This window comes from Conger conger, chromosome 8 (genome assembly GCF_963514075.1).
Source record: "Conger conger chromosome 8, fConCon1.1, whole genome shotgun sequence".
NCBI classification, from domain to species: Eukaryota; Metazoa; Chordata; class Actinopteri; order Anguilliformes; family Congridae; genus Conger; species Conger conger.
The window spans coordinates 57,928,821-57,953,683 of record NC_083767.1 but is presented as its reverse complement, the minus strand read 5'-3'; the positions used below and the strand labels follow the sequence as shown (position 1 = coordinate 57,953,683).

The window sequence follows — 24,863 nt, the reverse complement described above, 5'->3', positions numbered from 1 at the left end:
TATCTTCTCCAGACATTGCGTATAGCCTCCTGGCTCCGGGTACTTCATTACTGAGTGTTCTAATGTCGTATATTATTTCATTTTTAATATTTATTTCCATGGTAGCTGCCCCACCTTCTCCTAGGGTCACATCTTTCGATTTTCCTATCAGCAAAAAGAATGATCAACTTCTGAAAAGTTGAAAGGGTTTTACCGCAGTAAAGATGCCAGGCGGCAGGAACAAAGGGAAGCGTGTGGCTGCTCCTGATTCACCCGAGTGACCTCTGTGACCTCTGTGATAATGCCATTGTGTGTAGTGAGAAATCAAATTTAGTGAGTGATAAAAAAACACCGTGCTTTTTTTATCTGTTCGAAAAATAGTTTAAACCAAAACAAGGGATATTTCTTTATTAATATAATCTAAATATAGTATTGAGGTTATAGGTTCTACAAAGCAGTATGCATTGTACTGCTTTGTATACATGGGTTCCTTAACACATTGGAAAATACTACTGATGTACTGAAGTCCAAAACAAGCCTCTGGATGTATTTGATGTATCTTGGGGTCGCCTTCCCAAGAATAGAATAGTTTACATTCCAAATGTGCCGTGTAAACACAGATTGTAAACTCCTGTAATCATTGGATGTGTTTTTTTTTTTTTGTACATGCAAACAATTCATGGAGGCTATAACCCACCCTGTCTACATAAAGACTAGCATCAAGCAAAATATGTGCTAACACTTCATGATGAAATTTTATATCCATGTAAATTGTCATATGTCTAAGACTACTGTGCACCACATGAATACACAAAGTTATGTTTCATTCAGTATTAATAAACAGATTTACTCAGTTTGTGGCTCCCTGGCTTCATGTAAGCTCTTTCTCCAATGCGTGTAAAGCATGCTTATAAAGGGAAATGCTTCACACCATTTTTATGCATTACCATAACGATATGAAGGTTTGACTGCCCCCTCTCCCCTCCCACTACCCCATAGTAACAGATGTTTAATAGCAAACTGAACAGACTTACACGGACAGCGTTGTAAGCATCCGGTGAAGTGTGTGACGCAAAGACTCATTCAGCGTGATGAAACCCAGCTGCCAGACTTAATGAATCAATAGGGTCGACATGGCTCAGGCAGTAAGAGCAGTCGTCTGGCAGTCGGAGGGTTGCCGGTTCGATCCCCGCCCGTGTCGAAGTGTCCTTGAGTAAGACACCTAACCCCTAAATGCTCCTGACGAGCTGGTCGGTGCCTTGCATGGCAGCCAATCGCCGTTGGTGTGTGAGTGTGTGTATGAATGGGTGAATGAGAAGCATCAATTGTACAGCGCTTTGAATAAAGGCGCTATATAAATGCCAACCAATAGGGAGCAGGGCACAGGCCCAAAACCCACACACCAGTCCATCACCACCAGGGGGATCCCACCTGGAAAATCCATCGATCCATCCATTATCTGAACCCGCCTATCCTGATCAGGGTCGCGGGGGGGCTGGAGCCTATCCCAGCATACATTGGGCGAAAGGCAGGAATACACCCTGGACAGGTCGCCAGTCCATCGCAGGGCACACACCATTCACTCACACACTCATACCTACGGGCAATTTAGACTCTCCAATCAGCCTAACGTGCATATCTTTGAACTGTGGGAGGAAACCGGAGTACCCGGAGTAAACCCACCCAGACACGGGGAGAACATGCAAACTCCACACAGAGAGGCCCCGGCCGACGGGGATTCAAACCCAGGACCTCCTTGCTGTGAGGCGGCAGTGCTACCCACTGCACCATCCATGCCGCCCCCACCTGGAAAATTTAACTTCTAAATGGCTTTGCTAGAACACTTAACACTTCGCTACAGACAGCAAACCATCACCCTTTGCTTTTCTACTTTTCAACTGGCATCAGATGTGTGTGGCGCTGAAATGCTGAAATGTTAGGCCCCAAAGGCAACCGAATCACGGGGCTCTCGCTGGGTTCTCTGGAAAGTAAGTTATGCACATAAAATGGCAGAAATGCCGAAACGTTAGGAGTCACATTCTTAGAGAGCAACATTTCAGCCGTCTTAAGTACATAATGTTTTTTCCAGAGAACGCAGTGAGAGTCCTGGATGCAGCAGGCTTTGGGGCCCAGTGCCAGTCACACTGCTTACAGTGAAGCCAACCAAATGCAGGCAATGCCTGTTAACTGAATGTTATGTTTCAGGGCATTTGTAAACTGGCCTTCTCTTGCATTTGTTTCTTGTGCTGTGCAGGTCTGAATGTGGCCAAAATGTGACCACATTTCCCAACATTTCAATTCAGTCAAGTCAGGAAAAGAACTGAATTAAATTCATGAACTGAAATGCAATTCACTCATTCAAAGTGTTTATGTTCTTTGAGCTATATACAAAAATAAGCTGAATTTCAATGAAAGACCATTGTGAGATGCTGTACTAGTGACCTCAGCGCTAAGCTATGGCTTAGATTCCCAAGCAACACTTGGCACAGAGTGATTTCCAGAGACAGCTGGAGTTGGCCTATAAGTATTTGCAGGTGTGAAATCATGTTTAATAATGCCATCTGGCATTTGATGTAGTCACTATTGGAAAAATGTTAACTCTTCACAATTCAACCTTTCTAATAATTGTAATAATTATAGAAATTACACATAATCATCAAAATAAACAGCTGTGCCACATAGTTTTCAACCGGTCAGATTACAATAAACCCATTCCAGCTAGTGCAGTGCCTTGCAGAATACTTTACACACATTTAACCAAAATAAAACAGCATGATTGACCACAAAACGATGGCACAAAGTGACAGGATTAAAGGTACCAGGCCTACACTGTGTACGGTATTCAGACGATAGAACAATAAAAACTTTGCAAAGGGACAAGGCCATGGAACTCAGACACATGGAAGATCGATTCCCCTTGGTGCTGCAAACCCTCCTTCAAGGCTCTTTCTTCACTGGATCACATGACTGAGAGACTGCACTGATCGGCCAGAAGTCGGCTTGATATCATTCAAGCTTGATTGCAATCTGAATCTCTGCGTCCCCTGATCTTTTCTTTAAATATTTGATGGCGGAAGCGACCACCAAACTGCTTCTTAATCACACATCAAAGCTTTGTGTGCAATAAACAACAAAATACATTTCGAGAAAATCTTAATTTTGATAAGATTATATATATATATATTATTCATTAGACAACACATTTTTGTTACATTTCTGAAGTTGTTTTCTTAAAAAATGAATTTTTTCAAATAGATTTTAGCATTTTAGGCTGTCCATCAGTTTTGTTCAGCCCTGTAATGCTACATCACCCCCTATCTGTAAAAATAATGGAATCTTATCTTTTTCATAATTCTTGAGGAAACTGCATTTGAAGAACATGGTTAAAAAAGGGGTAAATGCGTCTTCTCATTGTTCAGTTTGGGCTGGGACTTTCATTACCAGTACAATCAGTTGAATATAAAAGTTTCAGTCATTTTAGTCAATGTCAATTTCCTTTAGAAAAATCAGGGTGGAAAATATAAAAAACACACAGCATGATTTGGATCAGCAATGTTTACTATTATTATTATTATTATTATTATTATTATTATTATTATTAGTGCATGAGTGTTGTCTAAAATGATATTTCACAAAATGTTTTTTTTTAAATGTAAATGTCATTTATTTATAAACGCGTTTTAACGAAGATTTCCTTGACCACTACGGTAATAGATTAAATTACGCCTTCTACTAACGCAACCTCTCTAGTCCAATCACAAAAGATAATTTTGAACAACGTCATCATATGTGCGCCACTAGCTGCCACATATCTCAGTACACATGCGCGGAATGCAAATTGTACTGTTTCAAACTGAGTGGCGGGTAGAACTGCAGAGTGTGGCAACACAGCGGAATTTCAAGAAAACGTACTGCAAAATAAGTTTGAAAATGTCGAGTACATTGAAAGGAATTACTCTCAAAGGCAGCGCGGAACTGGTTGCTGAGTTTTTTTGTAAGTTTGAATCATATGGGTTATTTGGATAGTTAACGTTTGTCATATGACGACCAATACAGTGAGCTTGGGGGAGGGGAACTTCACGATTTAAACCAACGGTAGCTAAACTGGCTAGCTTGCTAGCAAGCTGTATAATTTTGTTATCTAACTTAAGCTAACAATGAATACATTTCGATTTCGATTCAATACGATTTCGTGCCTGTTAAGAAAATAGCTTTTGCATATTGCATAGTGCCAACTAACCACTAGACTTGGAATTGTAACTGTTACTTGACGTTTCCGTTTTTAGTAACTTGCAGTCCTTACTTGCTAGCGAGCTAAATGGCCGAGCTAGTTAATGCGGATTAAGTTACTGACTTGGGCTAGCTAGCTAACTTACTGTTGTGTAAATCCCGTGATATTTTGTGCAAGAGTATTGATAAAACACCGCTTGATAGTTAGCTGCCAATGTCACAGCTAGCTAATTCAAAATGTTATCCACCGCTAGTTGGATAACTTGTGAGCATGCTAGCTAAGTACCCTTGCTTCACAAACGCTTTCTTTGTTTCGCAGCATTTGGTATCAACAGTATTCTTTACCAACGAGGCATCTACCCTCCAGAAACCTTCACGCGAGTCACTCAGTACGACATGAGTCTATATCTTACCACGGACGCCAAGCTGAAGAACTATCTGACCAACGTGGTGACGCAGCTCAGAGGTAACGGGGGGGAATTCCATAGGTTTGGTCCTATATTCATTTGAATAATGTATGGAGAATCTCCATTCCAAATTGAAGACGGGGCTTCATCTGTGCCAGTGAAACTGGTGCTTGTCATTGTTTTTATGTTTTGGGCTTTGAAGAATGTATACTAAATGACATGCCTAAAGACTGTACAGTACTGGAGCATCTAACAGGGAAAATGTGAATCGAGAAACAATAATTTGACCAGCCATCTCTTGGTTATTTTGTTAAATTTATTTTTGCAGAATGGCTATTTGACTGTACGGTTCAGAAGCTTGTCCTTGTGATCACGTGTTTGGAGACCAATGAGGTGCTGGAGAGGTGGCAGTTCGACATCGAGTGTGACAAGAGCGCTAAACAGAGCAGGTATTTCACCGGGTTTTATCTAGGGAGTGACAATGTCATGTTACAGTTTTCCTCAGTCGAAGTTTCTTGCACAAATGAAAATGGCGACCACATCAACCATAATTTTCACATCCATGGAAGGACAGACAATTCTTATTTATTTTTATTAATTGCTTGCTTTATTATTAAGGGTAGAGCATGAGTCCAGAGAGCTACAAAGTCTGTATAGCTTTGCTTGTGAATTTTACTGCTAAAATAAAAATGAGATCTTTAGACTTATAAACTACACTTTAGACCAGTAAGACTAGGCTACATTTGGAGTGATATTTTCACATCATTTTAATCTCTTAGTCACATACCACATAGTTTTAAGCCTTTGCCATTTTGAGCTGTTCTTGGCTAATAGAAATATGACCCCAACGTCCTCATGCAGCCGTAGTTCAGTCTGTTGTACTGTGAATGCACTTCTGAAGGAGGAGAACGTGTCGGCTTGAGTTGTCAGTACTGAACGTTTCTTTCCTTTGTGCCAGCGGTCCCAGGGACAAGTCCATCAAGGCCATCCAGGAGGAGATCCGCTCCGTTATCCGACAGGTCACCGCCACCGTTACGTTCCTGCCCCTACTGGAGACCGCCTGTAAGTACTGCTTCCCTCGTTGTGTGGACATCTTGCTGATCCTTCTCCCTTACCGGAGAAAAGGGGTGACATTGGCTCAGGCGGTAAGTACAGTTGTCTGGCAGTTGGAGGGTTGCCGGTTTGATTCTGCCCAGGGTATGTCGAAGTGTCCCTGAGCAAGACACCTAACCCCTAAAAATGTTTCTGACAAGCTGGTTGGTACCTTGCATGGCAGCCAATCGCTGTTGTTGTATGAATGGGTGAATGAGAAGCATCAATTGTACAGCACTTTGGATAAAGGCACTATATAAATGCCAACCATTTATCAAAAGGCTCTTCTCCTAGGTGTTTTGTCCTGAGATCAAGGGCTTTACCTGGATACACTAGCCAGCAGTTCTGATTTGGCCCTGTTGTCAAAGCCCTAGTCCTGGGGTCTGTATCATGAAGCAGGATTACTTGGATAGCAGGATAACTGCACTGAGTTAAACGCAGGACCAAGTCATCTCAGACCATGGACTGAAGTAAAAAGAGCTTTTAATAAGGGGTCACCAACCCTGTTCCTGGAGATCTATCGTCCTGTAGGTTTTCACTCCAGCCATAACACCGCACACCTCATTCAACTGCTAGAGAACTGATCAAGCTGCTAATTGGTAGCATCAGGTGGGCCAAATTAGGGTTGGAGTGAAAAAGCTGCTAATTGGTAGCATCAGGTGGGCCAAATTAGGGTTGGAGTGAAAAACCTATCAGATGGTAGATCTCCAGGAACAGGGTTGGTGACCCCTCTCTTACTCCGTGCAGTTATCCCACTAACTCCGTAATCCCACTTGGTGACGCAAGGCCCCCAGATGTTAATTCCGGCCGAGTTTTAGTCCGGTTTGAGTGAGATTTCGCGGCAGCCGGCCCCCTAACCCGCCCGCGCCCCCTTGTGCCCAGGCGCGTTCGATCTCCTGATCTACACGGACAAGGACCTGGAGGTGCCCGAGAAGTGGGAGGAGTCCGGGCCACAGACCATCGCCGACTCGGAGGAGGTGCGCCTGCGCACCTTCACCACCACCATCCACAAGGTCAACAGCATGGTGGCCTACAAGAGGACGGACTACCTCTAGACCCCCCCCCGCCCGCAGGGGAACCCTGTATATACCCCACCCTCCACCCGCAGGGGAACCCTGTATATACCCCACTCTCCACCCGCAGGGGAACCCTGTATCTACCCCACCCTCCACCCTGCCCAACAACCGGTGTGAAAGTAGTTCTCTTTACAGTGTTCTGTTTCTCCCCCTCCACCCCCAACCCCCAACTCTGTCTCTGTAAGATGTGTACAGTGGGGGCTGCTGAGGCGTCCTCTACACTGCCTGTTGTAAATAATGCCGGAGTGACTGTGTTACCTGTGTCCGTTCTTCTTGAACTGTTTCTTCTTCTTCTTCTTCTGTCCTCTTTCCATGTGCAAAGCCCAGTTTTAGAGTCTCGTGGTTTCTTTGTTCTATTTTAAGAAAAGGAGTATCTAAAATAAAAAAAAATTAGGAAAATTCCTCTGAAAGAGTCCTCTTTATTGTTCTTGAGTGTGCAGCCATTTTATACAGGAGGACTCTTTCAAATCCTGCATTGACTGGGTTTGGCCACAGGGTGGTAGCAAACGGCCAACCATTTTCACAGCGGTTGGTACTGTGGCTCCTGTGTAGTCCGATGTGCCTTAGGCTAAATTAACCCATATGACTTTGGGGTGTGTTCATTTTTTCTGGCTAAACTAACTGATCAATTGGATGTCTTGAGATGACGTGTTGGTATGCAGTCTTCCTTTTTGGGCTATTTTTTCCATAACTGTTTTGACGTTTAGTTTAACATAAATTATATTCATTATATCATTTTAGTGTTTGTACTTCATATGCAGTAAAATGAACTGCATATGATGGTACAAACCTTGCACGGTCATGGATAAATAAACTTTGGGACACAGATTCAAGCTGCAGAGGCAGCACTGGATGTTCCACAACCCATGTAAAACTGGGTACACTGGGTACGCTGAGCTCCAGCCGCAAGCTGATTTGGATTAAGCCGGCAAAAAAATAAGGCACAACATGGACCGCAAAAATGTCATCTTTTCATGAAGATTCTATCAATAGAACTAAGATAATTGCGGGCTGAGGGCAGCATTTTAAGAAGGTTAGGAAAGTAATGTTGGGAAGCTGGGGAGTGTCATGTGAAACAATAAATGGAACGGGGTCTTGTGGTCAGAAGATAGAGACTCCAGATCTGCAGTGTAAGAATGCCCAACAGTAACCACGTTATTAAAAATGGCAATTTTTAAAGATTGTGTTTAATAATGCATTTACCCTGTTTGCACATGTACAGTACATATACAGAGCTATATGTACAATTCTAAACAGGGGAAATGTGGCCTGTATATACCTTTTAAAAAATATATATGTTTGGCACTCTAGTAGTATATGAAGCCACCACTAGAGGGCATATTGGTGAGTGTATCTATTTTTGTACTATCTCTGATTTGTGTTAATTTCAAGTAGACTTTGTGTTAAAGTTTTACATATTCAGCCCCAAACTGAGAGGCATGTAGAAAATATTTTGTATGCTACAAGAATTTTGATAAAGGTAATATGCAGGTAACATGTGACTCGTGTTAATAAAGCACAAACAACCACACTGTAGAAAAGATGTCCCTTTACTGGAATTTACCATTAATTTCATCAGTGTTCATCAGTTTCAACATAGCGAAAAAAACAAGTCTTCATGGAGGCTACGAGCATCCACGCCAGACTCCTCCCGCATCCACAAGTGCTGAGGCCCACCATGGCACTGCATCCTCTCAATTCTATGACATCATCAAGGCCGTTATTCTCAAAGCATAGACGGGAGGTACGTCAGACACGGCTTCTAACCAATCGATACAAGGATAGGCTCTGAAACCTATCATACCAAAAAATGCGACCAATCGTCTGACCACAAGCGATCTACTGGGACACAAAGTGCTGCACAGTTTACGAAAGATACAATAACAATCAATCTGGATGTTGGTGAATTATTTATATAGTTTCTACACACTGTAACAACCTGTTATCTGTGTTGTGCGTCAAACATAAACAGAGGTGTGACCGTGCCTTCTTATATCACAGGTCCTGGGCCCCCATTGCAACATACAGTATGAAACAAGAAAGGCTAAGGGTACCCCCAGGAAAGAAAACCTCTTCTCTTACTTTACCTATCTCTTTTTGGGGCAGTTGTCTGGATAGCTGGTCATTTTATTTTCTTTCATAATTTTTTTTTTCCTCATGTTTTTCATTATAAAAGTGCACACAAATATGAGGCATTTCAAAGAGGATTTTTTTGATATGCAAATAAACCTCCTCGTGGTGATACTTTATACAAAACAGACTCTAGCAGCAATGGCTTCTTTGGTGGTCCTTTGAACTTCTATTTCAGACTTCAAACGTCCATCCATTTCACACCCCCAACTCGGGTTCAAAGTGGCTTCAAAAGAGGACACCTGCTGGTCAGGTCACCGTCCAAACCCGGTGACAACAGGTGTCCAATCACCTGTCCCCCTTGCCCCCCAGCAGGCCCGCGATAGGCCCTGGCTGAATGACGTCAGAGGGTCGCAGCGGAAACACCTCTTCATTCTTAAATGCAGGCCGAACACACCAGCTCTAGTGCTTCTAAAAGTAAAAGGCGAGGAATTGCGTATAATTATATCGGTGGGATGAATTCATTTTGTGGTTTTACAAAGTGAAAAAAGATTGGTGTATTTGTGTTGTCCATTAAAAAGCTTTAGTTTTTGTCAAATGTTATATAGCACTCTCATAAAAGGCTTCTGTATTATCGACATTAAACTGTATAAAACTAATAAATATATAAAACAATAAATACTAAGATGTGGTGTAAGACAGTGTGAAAATGCTAATAAGGTTATTCTAGTCTAATTGGTAGTGCGTGTTCGTGCAGTTCAGATAGTCTGATCCATGTAGCCGTGTTGCGTTTGTGTTTGTTTGGATTTCCAGAGAGCAACTGACGGAGCTCCTATCAGTTGGAACTGCACAAGCGTCCATCACGTCCTCCTCTCTGCCTTTCTGCGTGAAGGACACAGACACGATCATCTGACACTCTCCTTTGTGCAAAAATAAAGGACGGCTAAATGAATAAATATAGCTTAAACAGGTGAAGGTTTGAAAGGGAGTCTGGAGGATTTGGGGGGTGTGTGTGTGTCCTTGGGGAACATTACAACGCTCCATTGACCATTTCCTGTTTCTCCTTCTGCTCCGCCAGGACGTTCCAATTCTGCCGGTTCTTCATGCACCCGTCCAGCAGAGGCGAGCACGAGTCGGAGATGTTGGTGAGGGTCTGAGGAAGAAGAAGAGGAGGAAGGTGGGCTTTCAAACACTGACCCCTTCATCACACGGAGGTAGTGCTTTTATCGCGCGCGGAAATATTTCCCACCTCGTAAAGCTCCGTGCAGATGGCGTCGATGAAGGAGACCTGCATGCTGGGTATCTTATCGCTCTTCTCCCTGTTCATCAGGTCCTGTGCGACACAACCGGCCAACAGCACTCACTCACACGCTGCACTCCCATTATCACACAGGGCAGCGTGACCTTCATTTCCATGTACATAACGAGTGCCACTCTGTGTGTTGTATTAAACTACACGGGGCACGGTTTGAGGGCAGCGTGCTCCATCACTGTGGCTGTCCTCCATTCGATGTTCTTGTTCCGATTGCTTTGTCCATCGTCCTGTGTTATTAATTTAATGTGTATTTCCATGATGCCCTGAATGAGCTGACTTTAGCAGGAATGCCTGCTAATTACAGAATCGCACACAGAAAGTGGTTTGTGTTGTGCAAGACATACTGCTAACAAATTGCTGAAATGTGCTTGTTTGGATGAGGCAGGGAACGATGCACGACTTACAATGGGCTCGATGTTGAGCTCCCTTTCCTTGTCTCCTTGCTCGAAGAACTCTGTGGCGACCAGCTCCGCTATCTATAAAACGGCAGGGAAGAAGAGGAAGGAGAGGTCAGCGGGTCAGACTCACCGGTCTCACGCTTTCTCCAGCTGTGCCTCCCTCTCACTCCCTGTGGGACAGAGACAGATTAGGTACAGAGAAGACGGGCAGCAGGGCCAGGTCTGACAGGCTCACCTCGTGCTTGATTTTCTATCAGCCCCGATGAAGGCCAATGTGGACGAAACGCATTGGCATTATGCATTAACCGGTTTTTATGCATGAACCGGTTTTTATGCATTAACCGGTTTTTATGCATGAACCGGTTTTTATGCATGAACCGGTTTTTATGCATTAACTGTTTTTTATGCATTAACTGGTTTTTATGCATTAACTGGTTTTTATGAATTAACCGGTTTAAAAATGTATCATCTGTCTTAAGTGCTTTAGTCTTGTAATGAGACTTAAGCCCAGTTTAATACTGTGTACTGCGCCACCTTTCAATTGGAGGTGCTATCTTCGATAAACTGTCAAATTCAATCAGTCTATACTAGCTGGACCTGATGTAGTTACAATGATACTAAAACAATAACTAAAACTAAATGGAAACTATTTAAATGAAAATACTATTTGAAGTATAACATAACTGAGTATGTATTTCCATTTATAAGGAGGTCAATTATAGATACTTTATGAACATTTTCTTGAAGAAACTACTTCTCCACAGAGACTTTATGGGCTCACCAGGGCAAATAAAGGATAAAAAAAAGGATTCACACAGTTTAACTGCTTTCATCACCGCCAACAATGGCTGATTGAGTGGGCCCATTAAGCTTTCATGAGGTACCACATAGTACCACTTTGACTGCCATGAATTTAAACAGCACCATTTTCCCTGCTCAAACGATGATGAAATCTATGTCCAAAGGACAGTAACCGGAGTAGACTCTGCCTCTGAATCTCAGCCTGGGCAGGAAAGTCCTCCATCCGGCCTTGAATACGGCTCTTTGTGTCAGACCTCACCCCCCAGCAGAGAGACACCTTTCCCTCTCAGTCCCCCCCCCCCCCCCCCCCCCCCTCCATAGTCCACAAAACCTGTTTCTCCACCCAGGAACACGACAGAGGTCCCACCAAGACGCTTCTCAGAAATGTACCTGCGAAGGAGACGTGGCCATAACCTCCAGCAGTGAGTGTCAGCAGCAGGTCTCTGCGGGGGTGTTCTGCTGTCTGGGTGTTTCTCACTTGACTGACTGTGCTCATGAGGATTAGCTGAGAGAGTGCTGATCAGTGCCCCTGGGCAGTGACTGTCAGGTGGAATATGAGGCAAATCCTTTGAGTTTGGCCAGTTAAAGCCACAGCTGCAGAGCCCAGCTCTCATGAGATGGTGGAAAATACACACACACACACGCACACACACACACACAGATACACATACACACACACGCAGACACCCACACACTGCACCCCCCCACACATACACACACACACACACACACACACACACACACACACACAGACACCCACACACCGCACCCCCCCACACACACACACACACAGACCCACAGACACATACACACACACGCAGACACACACACACACACACATACATATACACAGACACACACATACACACAGACCCGCAGACACACACACACACACACACACACACACACACACACACACAGACCCGCAGACACACACACACACAGATACACATACACACACACGCAGACACCCACACACTGCACCCCCCCACACATACACACACACACACACACACACACACACAGACCCACAGACACATACACACACGCAGACACACACACACACACACACACACACACACACATATACACAGACTCACACATACACACACAAACTCACGCGCACACACACCCACACACTGCACCCCCCCACACATACACACACGCACACACAAACCCATACACACACGTGCATACACAGTCAGGCACACTAAAACGAGGTTACTCTTGGTTTGCGTGGCCTTACGTAACGCGGCTTCGCGGGATGGACTTCGTCTGTTTACGAACGGCAAACAGGATGTGACTGGAGCTCAGTTTGTGGTACACCAATCAGCCGCTGGCAGCAGAGGAAACCATCAGCAGTGCGTTCTAATTACAGCTCGTTCAGCAGGAGAAAAATGCTACTTGTTTCTGCTGACGGCGGAGAGTCAAAACAGACTCATTTCTGTGCACGGCTCTCTGTCTGGATCTTTCAGCCCAAATGGTCAACGTGGACCCGGATCCTTCAACCACAGCAAGAGGAAGTGGCCTTTAGCCAGCACTGTGGATGTGGATGACCCACAATACAGCTAAATCCGCTGTATTTCCAGCGCTTATGAGTGACTGCCTTTTCTAAAGCCTTTCCTGTTACTTAAGCCAATTGAACTATGACAGTTACAAGATCCAGGATCTAACCCACTTTCACTGAGTCGTAATGCTCTTTGTTTCTTACTAGCCGACATGGCTAAGCTCCATAAATGGTAAATGGGCTGCATTCATATAGTGCTTTTCCCAGCAACATAGGCTACACAAAGTGCTCTACAGTCACTGTAACAATTACAATCGCCCTTTCACACACACACTCACACGCCAACGGCAATAGGCTGCCATGCAAGGCACCAACCAGCGTGTCTGGAGTAATTGAGGGTCAGGTGTCTCAAGGACACTCCGACACAACCAGAGCTGGAGATCAAACTGACGACCGCTCGACCTCCTAAGCCAATGTGGCCCCGATAGAACACATTTCAAAAAATTGGATGTACAGCTATTCACAATCTAGTGATGCGACCAGGCTCACACATCGCTACCGTGGAGGAGTCAGTCAGTCAGACGTCAGTCAGTCAGTCAGTCAGTCAGTCAGTCAGTCAGTCAGTCAGTCAGTCAGTCAGTCAGTCAGTCAGGAAGGAGGCTGTCTCCACGGCTACACAGTCAGAAGCATTCGGCAGGGTGTCTGAGGGCAACCATGACGGTGACGACAGGCCAATCACACTCACCCTCCTCTGAACCGGCCAAGGCTTGGTGATGGCAGAGACATCACAGGCTGTCATCAGCATTGACCTGTTGGATATGGGGTTCGAGGGACCGTCCATAACACATACACACACACACACACACACACACATACAGGCACACACACAGTAAATAGCAGGATGTTAGGCCGGAACACTTGCTGCCTCTTTTTAGAGATAAGCGCACTATTATATGAATCACACAAATCTACTCATAACCAAGAGGTACTGGAAGAGGATTGCGCGGGGTATGAAGATGGTTTGTATCACTCACCTCAGTAAGTCTCTGTGATAATCATCATCCCAAACAAACTGGCTGTTTTTGGTGAGATCAAAGAATTCACCTCTTTTCCTGTAAACAGACAAGAGACAAAATTACTCTCCTGGATTTGTCTGCCGGCTACACACAGCGACTTCAGGAAGCAAACAAGATTACAAAAAGCCATTAAGACTCAATACTGTTTCTTGAGTTCCTCATTTGTCTCTGAGTTGTTATTAAATAAAGGCTTTGCTCTTTAGAGCCAAAGCAAAGCGAAACCACATTAATATAAGGCTGTATCTCTGTCTGTCGTGTTGAAAAGCATCTGCAGTGAATATTTAGGCTGAATAAACCCCGTTGGCATTGTTATACCTGTGCCTGCAGAGGAATGCAGAGATTTGCAGGGTTAGTTCAGATCTACAAAATGGAGGACAGGTTGAGAAGTGAGATGAATGTCTGTGCTAAGAGTCCCCACACCTTTCTTTGCCTATCCTGTCCCAACTGTGCTATGATAGCCTGTCAGTATAACACAACATAACATGAGGTAATGGTGGGAACAGACCATTCAGCCCAGCAATGCAATGTACACCAGAGTGCACTGTGTGGCACAGACACAAAACAGATTGGAATAGCACAACATTCACAACCGTGGTGCCTGAGTCCAAATCCAGTCCTGGTTTTCTTTCCTCCCAGATAATTAGATGAACAATTAGTTCAGGCACAGGAAGGGTGGAAAAGCAGCAGTTCTTGGCCCACAAGGACGGTGATTTGAGAAAGGCAGGAGTACTTTGATATGTACGGCATTGCATGCAGTGTATGTTGTATACTCAAATTTAACTTGTCATCATATAATCATTAGGGTGAGAGGCACTCAGCAATAGATGCACAGACAGAAAAATGATTGTGAAAACAGGTCCTATAAATGTAAATACATAAGATATTTACAGTAACAATATTTAATTTGATATGAAAATGACCCCCCCATGGTAAAGTCTATTTGCAGCTCTGTTCCCCCATGAAGCGGCTGTTGCTGTCACTTGGTACCTACTTCATGTAAAGTGCCAGGTCTGTCGCCAGAATAGCCTTCTCGATCATCTTCAGTGTGGATTTGTACTCCTCCAGAGACAGGCCACTCAGGATCTGATTACCCTAACAAAGAGAAAGAGAGGGATAGAGTGCAAGAGGGTCCAAAGAAAGGGAAAGGAAAAGGCAAAAGAATGAAAAAATAGGGAGATGGATTGAGAGATGCTGGCGGTCTGCATGTGATACCAGATGGTGGGGCCTGTCCATACACTGTTGTAGTGGTGCCGTCACAGGATAAACCACCCAGCAGCCATACATCTGTTGTATTTTTACACCCGTGTGGATGCTCGCCAGTTTTGTGTCTTGAGCAGCTTAATGTCCCCTTGGGTGAACTGTGGCGAGACGCAACACAGCTGAACGCATCTGAACTCATCCCGCGCTGAAGGGACTCTCTGAACTCATCCCACGCTGAAGGGACTCTCTGAACTCATCCCGCGCTGAAGGGACTCTCTGAACTCATCCCGCGCTGAAGGGACTCTCTGAACTCATCCCGCGCTGAAGGGACTCTCTGAACTCATCCCGCGCTGAAGGGACTCTCTGAACTCATCCCGCGCTGAAGGGACTCACTGAACTCATCCCGCGCTGAAGGGACTCTCAGGCGATCTCGGTGCATTCCAGGGGATTGCTTTTTGTCACTTCCTCCACTGTCATGATTTATGGTCCGAGTCTTGAGGTTCTCTCCAGAACGTTCCGTGAGGCGCACGTCTGTTTACCAGAGTTATATTTAGTCGGCGCTCTTGGAAGACACCGCAGGATGCAGGAAGAGCCACTTGCCTTAATTGCAAGACGTGATTGTAATGTGTAATTAGACAAGAATGACTGCGATTTTAAAGGAGCAAAGTTTAGCATGACATTAGGGTTCAGTGTTGTGTTCTCAGTCTGAAGGCGCTAATATTATCCCCTTTTTACAAACTTTGAATTTAGACTCTGAACAGGAATAGAAAAGAAAAAGGATGTGTTAATGAGTTGCGAATGTGTTAATATGAGAATGTGTTAATGAAAGCAGAATGTGTTAATGTGAGAATGTGATAATGTGAGTGTGATAATGTGAGTGTGTGTTAATGTGAGAATGTGTTAATGTGAGAATGTGATAATGTGAGTGTGTTAATGTGAGAATGTGTTAATGAAAGCAGAATGTGAGCATGTGTTAATGTGAGAATGTGCAAATGTGTGAATGTGTTAATATGTGAATGTGTTAATGTGAGAATGTGTTAATGAAAGCAGAATGTGAGAATGTGTTAATGTGAGAATGTGCTAATGTGTGAATGTGTTAATATGTGAATGTTTTAATGTGTTAATGTTTTAATGTGTTAATGTGAGAATATGTTAGTGTGAGAATGTGTTATTGAATGCAGAATGTGTTAATGTGAGAATGTGTTAATGAATGCAGAATGTGTTAATGTGAGAATGTGTTAATGAATGCAGAATGTGTTAATGTGAGAATGTGTTAATGAATTCAGAATGTGTTAATGTGAGAATGTGTTAATGAATTCAGAATGTGTTAATGTGAGAATGTGTTAATGAATTCAGAATGTGTTAATGTGAGAATGTGTTAATGAAAGCAGAATGCTCACTGGGCTGTTGAGGATCATGAGGCACTGGTCAAAGTGGTGATGCTCCATGATGGAGTGGCAGTAGAGCTGTGCCAACGGGTGGTCACTCCTGCAGCCAGAGACAGAGGCGCAGTCAGTATGATATTCATCACACACGTACACACACACATATACACACACACACACACACACACATATACACACACACATATACACACACACACATACACACACACACATATACACACACACACACACACACACATATACACACACACATATACACACACACACATACACACACACACACACACACACACACACACATATACACACACACACATACACACACACACACACACGCACATACACATACACACACACACATACACACACACACACACACACACACACACACACACACATACACACACACACACACACATACACACACACACGTACACACACACATACACACATGTGCACACACACACATACACACATGTGCACACAAACACATACATGCACACACACACAAACACTCATTCACATGTAAAAATATTTTTTCATGCTAAATTGTGCACTACATAGCAAATTCATAAGCACTACATGAGCATTCATAAGTGCTCATGTTAAAAACTGCAAATAAGCATACGGTGTGTATCATTGATGCAGCAAGTTCCCATTACATACCAAGGCAACCCTCACAACATCCTTACGTCGGTTATTGACATAAGCGCTTAAGAATGCTTATCCTGCTTATGAAGGAGTTATAAACAAGTGTCACCTGATTCTCACATTTCTTAAGTGACGTTTTCGTAAGGGACAAATGTAGTGTTGGAGGCTATATTAGTGGCTACATGCAGTGCTGTAGGCTCTCTCACCTCTGTATGTAGGAGTTGTTGACCCCTCTGTGGTCCAGGTCATGACTGAGCGTGGCGATCATTAGGGCCAGGATCTCAAGGTCGTTCATCTTGCTCTGAACAAGAGAGGACAAACAGCAGCACACCTGCTCAAACCGCATTGACGCTCAGGCATTTAAGCAGACACTCCTCTCCAGGAGCAATTTAACAGCGTACGTTCCTTTTAACATGCAATCTATTTATACAGCTGGACATGTAATGAAGCACTTCAGACTAAGTACCGTCCTCATGAGTGCAACAGCAGTACCCCACCAGGGAACTGAAGCCGCAAGCTTTGTGTTAGAAGCCCACTGTCCTACTGCCAATGCTTGCTCACCTGGGTCTGACACCACCCCACTTTGAATTAAAATGAAAAATTCATGCGACAAATTATTTTTTTGTTTCTCTTACCCACAGTGTTGTCTGTGGCAGGAAGGATGAAAAAGTTATGAGCAAATATGTATTTAGTAAAAATAGGATAACATGCCACCACCTCTCATGGTTGGCACTAAACTGCCTTTTACTAACATTACTCCAAGGCAAAAGTAACACAGGTTTAATGACAGACCGCAGGTAATGAGCAGTTACCATGCCTGACTCCAGTGCCTGTGTTCCCCTGACACACGACACACTCCAGAAAGCATTAGACACAGAGGAGACGGAGAAAAAGACCCTAAATCCCTCCATCCCAGTCGCAGATAAAAGACAAACGAGGGCTGATCGCCTGTGTAATTACCCCCACCCCCCCGTCGACCCTACTGCTCTAAAAATACATTTCTAGGCAAATACACGTCCACTGCCAGTCTAAAGGTACTCTACAGTATGACTGCCTCGTTGCACTGAAAAGGCTGATTGCTTATTCAGGAGGTTCCAAGCTGTCTGTGTGGCAGGCTTTTATAGCCATTTGACCATTTCTTAGCAACACGGATCGCTTGTACTTCTGTTGTTCACAGCAGAAAAGAGACCTACCTATCCGCACAGGCAGGAGCAGAGGCAAGCGTATGTAGCAGCTGTGTTATTCCTGTCTCCCCAGAAGCCCAGGGGGTTAATTGCAGTGTGCTTCGCTGGAGCTTAAACATCAGGATTAGACATCAAGACCACAGAACTGCATTACAACTGGAACAAATCCAAATCTGTGAAATACAGTAAGTATTAGCCGGCCCAGTTGTAATTCAGTTCAGTGGTCTATAGGTCTAAACCCGAGGTTTAAACTCCTGCTACTGTAAACACACTGCAATTGACCCAGGATGTCAAAACCAATGATGGAGAAGGATGCTTGCAAAGCTCTTCCACTTTACTTAGTTTCTATTTATAACCCCTTTCTTTGCAGTTATTGATTTTATGAAAACATTTGATTAAAAATGGGATATTTCATTCAGTACAGGTATATTACATTATAATAAAACTAAGGACAGAATAAAAATATTGTGTATATAAACTACATAAATGAGTCTTCTCTGCATTTTCTGTCAGATGCGATTTGGCATTATCTCAGAATATACAGGCACTAAATAAAAGCTTACTCTTGTGAACTTTATCATTACCATTATCATATCACTAACTACGACCTACTTCGACAAAGCCCAGAAATTATACATTTTAGTAGGTGAACATAAAGTATCTCGGATGTTGATGAGACTGCAATAATCAATAATAAAGTTTATGGGGCTGAATGGCTTAATGTCCCTCTTATGGATGTGCATGTTGTGCACTAAAAGGTGAGATCTGAGAGTCCTGTGTATCTGGTACTGAATGTGCTTCATAAATGTCTCGCAGTGTGAGGCCTACTCTGGCCAAAGGTCAGCCGTGGTTGATTGTGATACGCAGTGTTGATTCAGACTTCAGAGGTCAGTGTCCTTCCATTATACTGAGAACATTGACCTGTATCCTGCTAGACGTGATGTAATCGGCATACCGGTCTGACCTGTGTCTCTCTGGATGTGACACTAGATTATTATTATTATTATTACTATTATTATCATTCTGACCTGTATCATATTGGATATAACATCACAGGTGCATCACCCTGGCCAACACCCTGCAGCCTTACCTGTATCCTTCCTGATTTTAGCACAGCAAACATGCACTGTGCGGTGTTGAAGGCATGTCTCCAATTGTGGTAGGCCACATTTTTCCTGTAGTTCTTTTTCACACTTAGGATCCAATGGCAAAGACTCTACAGAGAGAGAGAGAGAGAGAGAGAGAGAGAGAGAGAGACAGAGGGGGTGAAGGAGAGAAGAAGGAATGGTGAGTAAATCTGGAAAAACTTTGAATGATTCAGCAGGTGTGCTCTTTGAAACCACAGGCTGTGGACAAACGTCCAAAGTGAAATAGGCAGATATATAAACAATTACAGAATTTCATAGATGGTATCTGACTAATGACGGCCTAAAGTTGAGCATGTTGCAGTATAACCTTCTTCACTCTTCTCGTGAATTAGCATTCAAGGCGGTCATCGAAATAATATTTGAGTGGATGAATTATGTCAGAAGCAGGTAGAAGTAGGAAGTCACTTCAGGTTAAAGGTACAATAGGTAAGATTTTTGTGTTAAAACATTGTTACAAGATCATTGTAAGTCCCTTCCTATCATTGAAAAAGGCTCACTGACATGTTGACTCACCCTCTGCCTGTGTTTATGGTCTTTAAATTCGAGTTTCAAAATATACAGTTGACGGCCCAACACTCTGCACCAAAACATTGTATAACTGTACAATAATTCAAGCGCATTGGTTGAAAATACGTTGTAATTGCCACAGCCAATGGCGTTTCAACGTCAGCGCGTTTACAGAGAAGGGGGAGGGATAAACAGTGTTGTGGTTTGAAGGTGTTTGTTGCTGCTATTCCTCGCTTGACTGTTGAAGTCCAAAATGACCTATTGTCAGACCTAGGTGCCTTCAGACTGGCTTCCTTAAAAGTAGACCATTGATTTTCAGAAGAATTTGAATGTTTATTTATATCATATAACACTGGAAACCAGGGTTTTCAAAGATCCCGTACAAGGATATAAACAGTGCTGTTGCTGTGATATCCTACCATCCCAAATGTGCTTTTGCTAACCTTGTGTGGAGCTCTCACTCTGGAAATCTTGGCCTCCTTCTTCAACTGTGACTAAGATATATCCATGCTAACGTTCAAAAAGTTATTTATTTAAATTATTTACGATATTTAATGGGACTGTGATTAATAATTTGTTAAGCATTTATAACTGAAGTGTATTCCAAATGTTGCCAATAGTCATTTGCTTCCCTTTTGAGGTGCAGAAAAAGCAAGAGCGTCATTGATTTATCATTTTGAACTTTCCCGAGAATCCCCCTGTAATCCAACTGTTCTGGTTCCTGTCTGTTCAGTGCGAAAGCACATCAGTCAATTACAGTGCAACCGTTCTCGGGTAATAGGTGAGTGGCCACGCTTAGAGTGTCTTAGTAATTCACTAAGCATTATCCGCCCAAGCGATGGGATTCCCTGCTGTTGTCATGGCCTTCTCAGGCGTTCGACCTGCTTGGCTAGTTCTGGCCGCAGGATGGTTTCATTATACCAGTGGTGTAATGAAACACTGATGCACCAGTGCATCGTGAAGCAAACATCACAATGAAAGTGCATCGCTGTGACATGTACGAATGGATTTGTATGGCGATGAAGCATTGATTTACATTACAAACTTTCATTTAGGCATACTGAGGCACTGAAGTTAATATGCACTTGTTAACTTTGAAAGCGATACCGTTTGTTATTTCAATAATCTCTTGAGTGTTGCTGGGGGGAATTTGTCAAATCTAATGTTCACATTTACATAGCACTTAACCGCATCGTGATTAATCGTATCATACTCTAATAAGAGAAATGATATCGCATTGCATCGTCGTTCAGAGTATCACTACCAAATCGTATCATGATCGAGACAGTACCTTGTACTTCATCTGGAAGTTCTGCACCAGGCTGAGGTCCACGAACATGCGTATGGTGGCCTGTGTGGTCTCTGCGTCCGACAGGTCAAAGTCGCTGAAGCTGAAGTCCATCAGACGCAGGGACTGAGCTGACGGAACAGTCGCTGCCTTCAGGAAGAGGAGAAAAGGAGGGGTGAGAGGATGTACACACACACACACACACGCACACACACAGGCACACACACACGTGTGCGCATGCTCACACACCAGCCCACGCACACACGCAGGAACAGGGGAAGCCATTCCTATGGGAGCCAGGATCTCCATCAGGCATTAATAATCGATGAGCTGTGATCAGCACGGGCTGAGGCTCGCAAGAGGAGCATATATCTCAGATACGTGTCCCTCGCTGCAGAGAATAGACAGATGGCCTCTAATGCACCTGAACACTCCCCACCCCCTACACTGTCTGTTTCTCTCAAACGCTCTCACCGTCCATGTTTTTCTTCACCGTTCGCCATTCTTCCTCTGTTTCTCAAGGTTTCGGGTTGCTTCGATGCAATTATTCCGGCCAGACGTTGAGCAGTCCAATCTACTTCTGGACCTACTTCTGGAGAATTCGCCCACTGAATGCCACAATCTTCTTTGACCTTTTTTTTTTGTATTCCTCTGCACTTCCCTAGAGTGAGAAGAAGGAAATAGTCCACCCCACACCCACTCACCCCTTTTCAGTTCCCACTTGCATTGAGGTCCACAGGGTGAGTAACCTTGACTCACAACCACTCTTCCCACTGTGATCAGCGGATGAGCATGAGAGAGGCCACTTGCATTGATTAATGAAGTGCAGTCTGCCCTCGTCACTGTGGCACCCACACACATTTCCACAGGGTTCGGCATGGCCTGCCAGGCCGAATGGAACCTGTGCTTGAAATAGCATCTTTCCAAACGGACACATCTCACTTGAAGGTTACTCAGTGCTCAGCATCATATTTTCCAAGTGGTTTTTTTTTTCTTTTTTCCAAATGTGGGAAGACAGTAAGAACAAGAATATGACGAAAGGCCATTGTACGAAGGCCACCGGATGCCACGGAAAGTTACTTGGGTTCCCACGCACGACTATGAGGAGATGAGGAGTCGGACATGAGAATCTACCAGAATCCACAATCGTGGATGAGAGAGACGGTCCTTTCCCCGCTCCTAGCTCCACCCATTGGAGGAGGCAAGGAAAGGAACTGAGGAAAGGACGCGAGGATGGAGGAATCGAGGAAATGTGAATTAGCAAAATGGAACGTCTTTGGTCTTCCAAGCATCAGTTTGAAGCCACATTAATTACAGATGTGGCAGATGGGGAGAGGTGGGTCTATAGGTCCATCATTCGTACGTCATGCATTCAGAGAAATACATCCACAAAGGAATGCGCTTTGCTTTTCTTTGGTCAAGAATCCTTTGGAAGCCTCCTAACTCCTAGCTCCTTCAAAGAGCATTTAACAGGTTGGAATGGAAGATGGCAGACCTTGATCGATTTCCGGGTCATTATACTGCTACAGTATAGGGTTGGGTAAAATATACAGTACAGAAGTTCAGTCCATTAACTGAAAGGTTCACAAAAAAAAAAACATTGGGGGCATTTCTTTATTTTATTTCAGATTTCCAAAACTGAACGAACTGCAACCGAATTAGACCCCAACCCTGATACAGTACGCACTTCTCCTATTGACCGCTGTGGTGCTGGTTTGTCGTGGCAGTCACCGTGCTGCCGGTATCATAATGAGGAATGTCAGGACGTATGGCATTCGGACACAGTGAGAGGGGGCGGACAGAGGAGCAGGGCAGAGGGCCGTCACCATATGTTCCCACCGGGAGGTCTTCGATCCTGGGAACAGCAGCAGCCTCCTCCATGGCCGGCTCAGCTGTGTCTGGTTATCAGCCCGGGTATTGCTCTTTGCCTTCTCCAGGCCTTTCACGAAGGGCACCATCTGCTCTGCCTCTCCGGGAGAGACTTTTATGGACACCCACTACTTATTTTGGTTCCCCAGTCCACAGAGCTTCCAAAAGGACTATCTTTTCAACTTCCTGCTTCATTTCATACAAATTTTTACAGTGGTCTTATAAGTTCATTAGCCCCACCCAGGTCAAGGAGAAATAATTATGTCCCGTATTTTCTCTCACTTCATAGTATGGTGGTCACACATTTCCCTGCATTACAAAACCATACAAATCTAATCAAATACATTGAAATAATGTTGATGGAAACAGCAATGCAATAAATAAAATTACCTTGAAAATCCACTGTTCGTGTGAATCGATGGATGGACTCAAAATAACAATACCATATTGTGCCTCGGACCTCGGCTTATGCTACTTATGCTAATATAATTCACGCGGCTGCACTTGCACCCACACTCTGATATTAAGTTGCAAGTAAAACACACGTCTTACTATTGTGGCCAACATTCATCGATATTACATTACATACTCAATTCAAGCCCACAAGGTCAGCAGAAACTCCAGACCATTCAGACACACAGAACATTCCCGGTCTTAATTTCTGTAGCCGAAGGGACAGGATTGAATTATGTTTCTCCCTCAGACTCGTATTATCTCAGACTGATGAAGAGTGATCTTTTGGAAAGACCTAATAGCGCTTGACCTTGGGTCAGCTCAACCGCTCCTCTGCTGGGACTAAGGTCTAAGGTCTGCTCTGCATTAAAGTCTACGGCTGCTCCAGGAACCAGGCCTACGTCTGTATTCATTAGCCCTGCTGCGCTGAGGGGGGAACGAGTAAAATGAAACTGGTGTGGTGACTTCAACCACTCAAACTAAGTCATCTGTCCTCAGAGGAAATTACGGAGAGATAGAAATCCTGAAATTATTTATTGAACTACAAAATCATTTCTTTACTGGTTATTCATACAATGGTATTTTTTCTTTCTGGTCTTAAAACATACATTTCTGCTCATGCATCAGAGAATACCTAAATAAAAAACAAATAAATAAAATGAAATGAAAGATAATGATAATATTAAAATGTAATTTACCGCGGTTACCTGCAGCGCCCGCGATTCTTCCTCAGCTGCAGAGGCGTGGTACGAGAGGACCTGAGGGAGACACACACACACACACACACACACACACATACACACACAGACACACACACATATACACACACACACGTACACACATATACACACACACACACATACACACAGACACACACACATACACACACATACACACACACACACACCAATATTTGTCATTGACTAGGGAATTACAGGCTTTTAAAGAATAATACATAAAACACAGTTTGACACAGCACTATTTTTAAAAAGCATAAAATCCAACAAGCTACTCTAAGCGTGGCATTTGTATGAATTCATCATGTTGTGTAAGCTATTATGTTTTGAGCATTTGCCAAAGGGAAAGACTCTCGGGGAACGGGCTACAAGACGTCGGGAGACCGGTGAGGACCGCGCGGGGGCTGGATGAGCAGGGTTAAGTACCAGCTGCAGTGGAGAGCTTATGTCACTGTGTGCTCTGACTGTG

The 24,863-nt window shown here is 43.8% G+C and overlaps 2 protein-coding genes across 4 annotated transcripts in view; one reads left to right on the top strand and one right to left on the bottom strand.

Moving 5' to 3' along the window:
- Positions 1-3,796: 3,796 nt before the first annotated feature.
- mad2l1 (MAD2 mitotic arrest deficient-like 1 (yeast)) lies at positions 3,797-7,183 on the top strand. Its single transcript, XM_061252425.1, has 5 exons — positions 3,797-3,973; positions 4,529-4,675; positions 4,945-5,065; positions 5,575-5,678; positions 6,591-7,183. Exons 1-5 carry the CDS (start codon positions 3,802-3,804, stop codon positions 6,761-6,763), a joined length of 717 nt encoding a protein of 238 aa, XP_061108409.1. The 5' UTR covers positions 3,797-3,801; the 3' UTR covers positions 6,764-7,183.
- Positions 7,184-8,318: 1,135 nt separating this feature from the next.
- The window catches only part of pde5ab (phosphodiesterase 5A, cGMP-specific, b), a 55,753-nt gene continuing 39,208 nt past the window's right edge, over positions 8,319-24,863 (bottom strand). For 2 of the 3 annotated variants that reach the window (XM_061252424.1, XM_061252421.1), the window contains exons 11-21: positions 24,356-24,415; positions 21,339-21,485; positions 19,483-19,608; positions 17,415-17,509; positions 16,552-16,639; positions 14,943-15,043; positions 13,910-13,987; positions 13,621-13,684; positions 10,574-10,645; positions 10,104-10,187; positions 8,319-10,007 (exon numbers count right to left, since the gene is read on the bottom strand). In XM_061252424.1, the coding sequence (XP_061108408.1) occupies positions 9,885-10,007; positions 10,104-10,187; positions 10,574-10,645; positions 13,621-13,684; positions 13,910-13,987; positions 14,943-15,043; positions 16,552-16,639; positions 17,415-17,509; positions 19,483-19,608; positions 21,339-21,485; positions 24,356-24,415 (1,038 nt within the window). In that variant the 3' untranslated portion in view covers positions 8,319-9,884. The remainder of the gene's footprint in view (positions 10,008-10,103; positions 10,188-10,573; positions 10,646-13,620; positions 13,685-13,909; positions 13,988-14,942; positions 15,044-16,551; positions 16,640-17,414; positions 17,510-19,482; positions 19,609-21,338; positions 21,486-24,355; positions 24,416-24,863) is intronic. The other variant, XM_061252423.1, reaches the window with a different exon arrangement.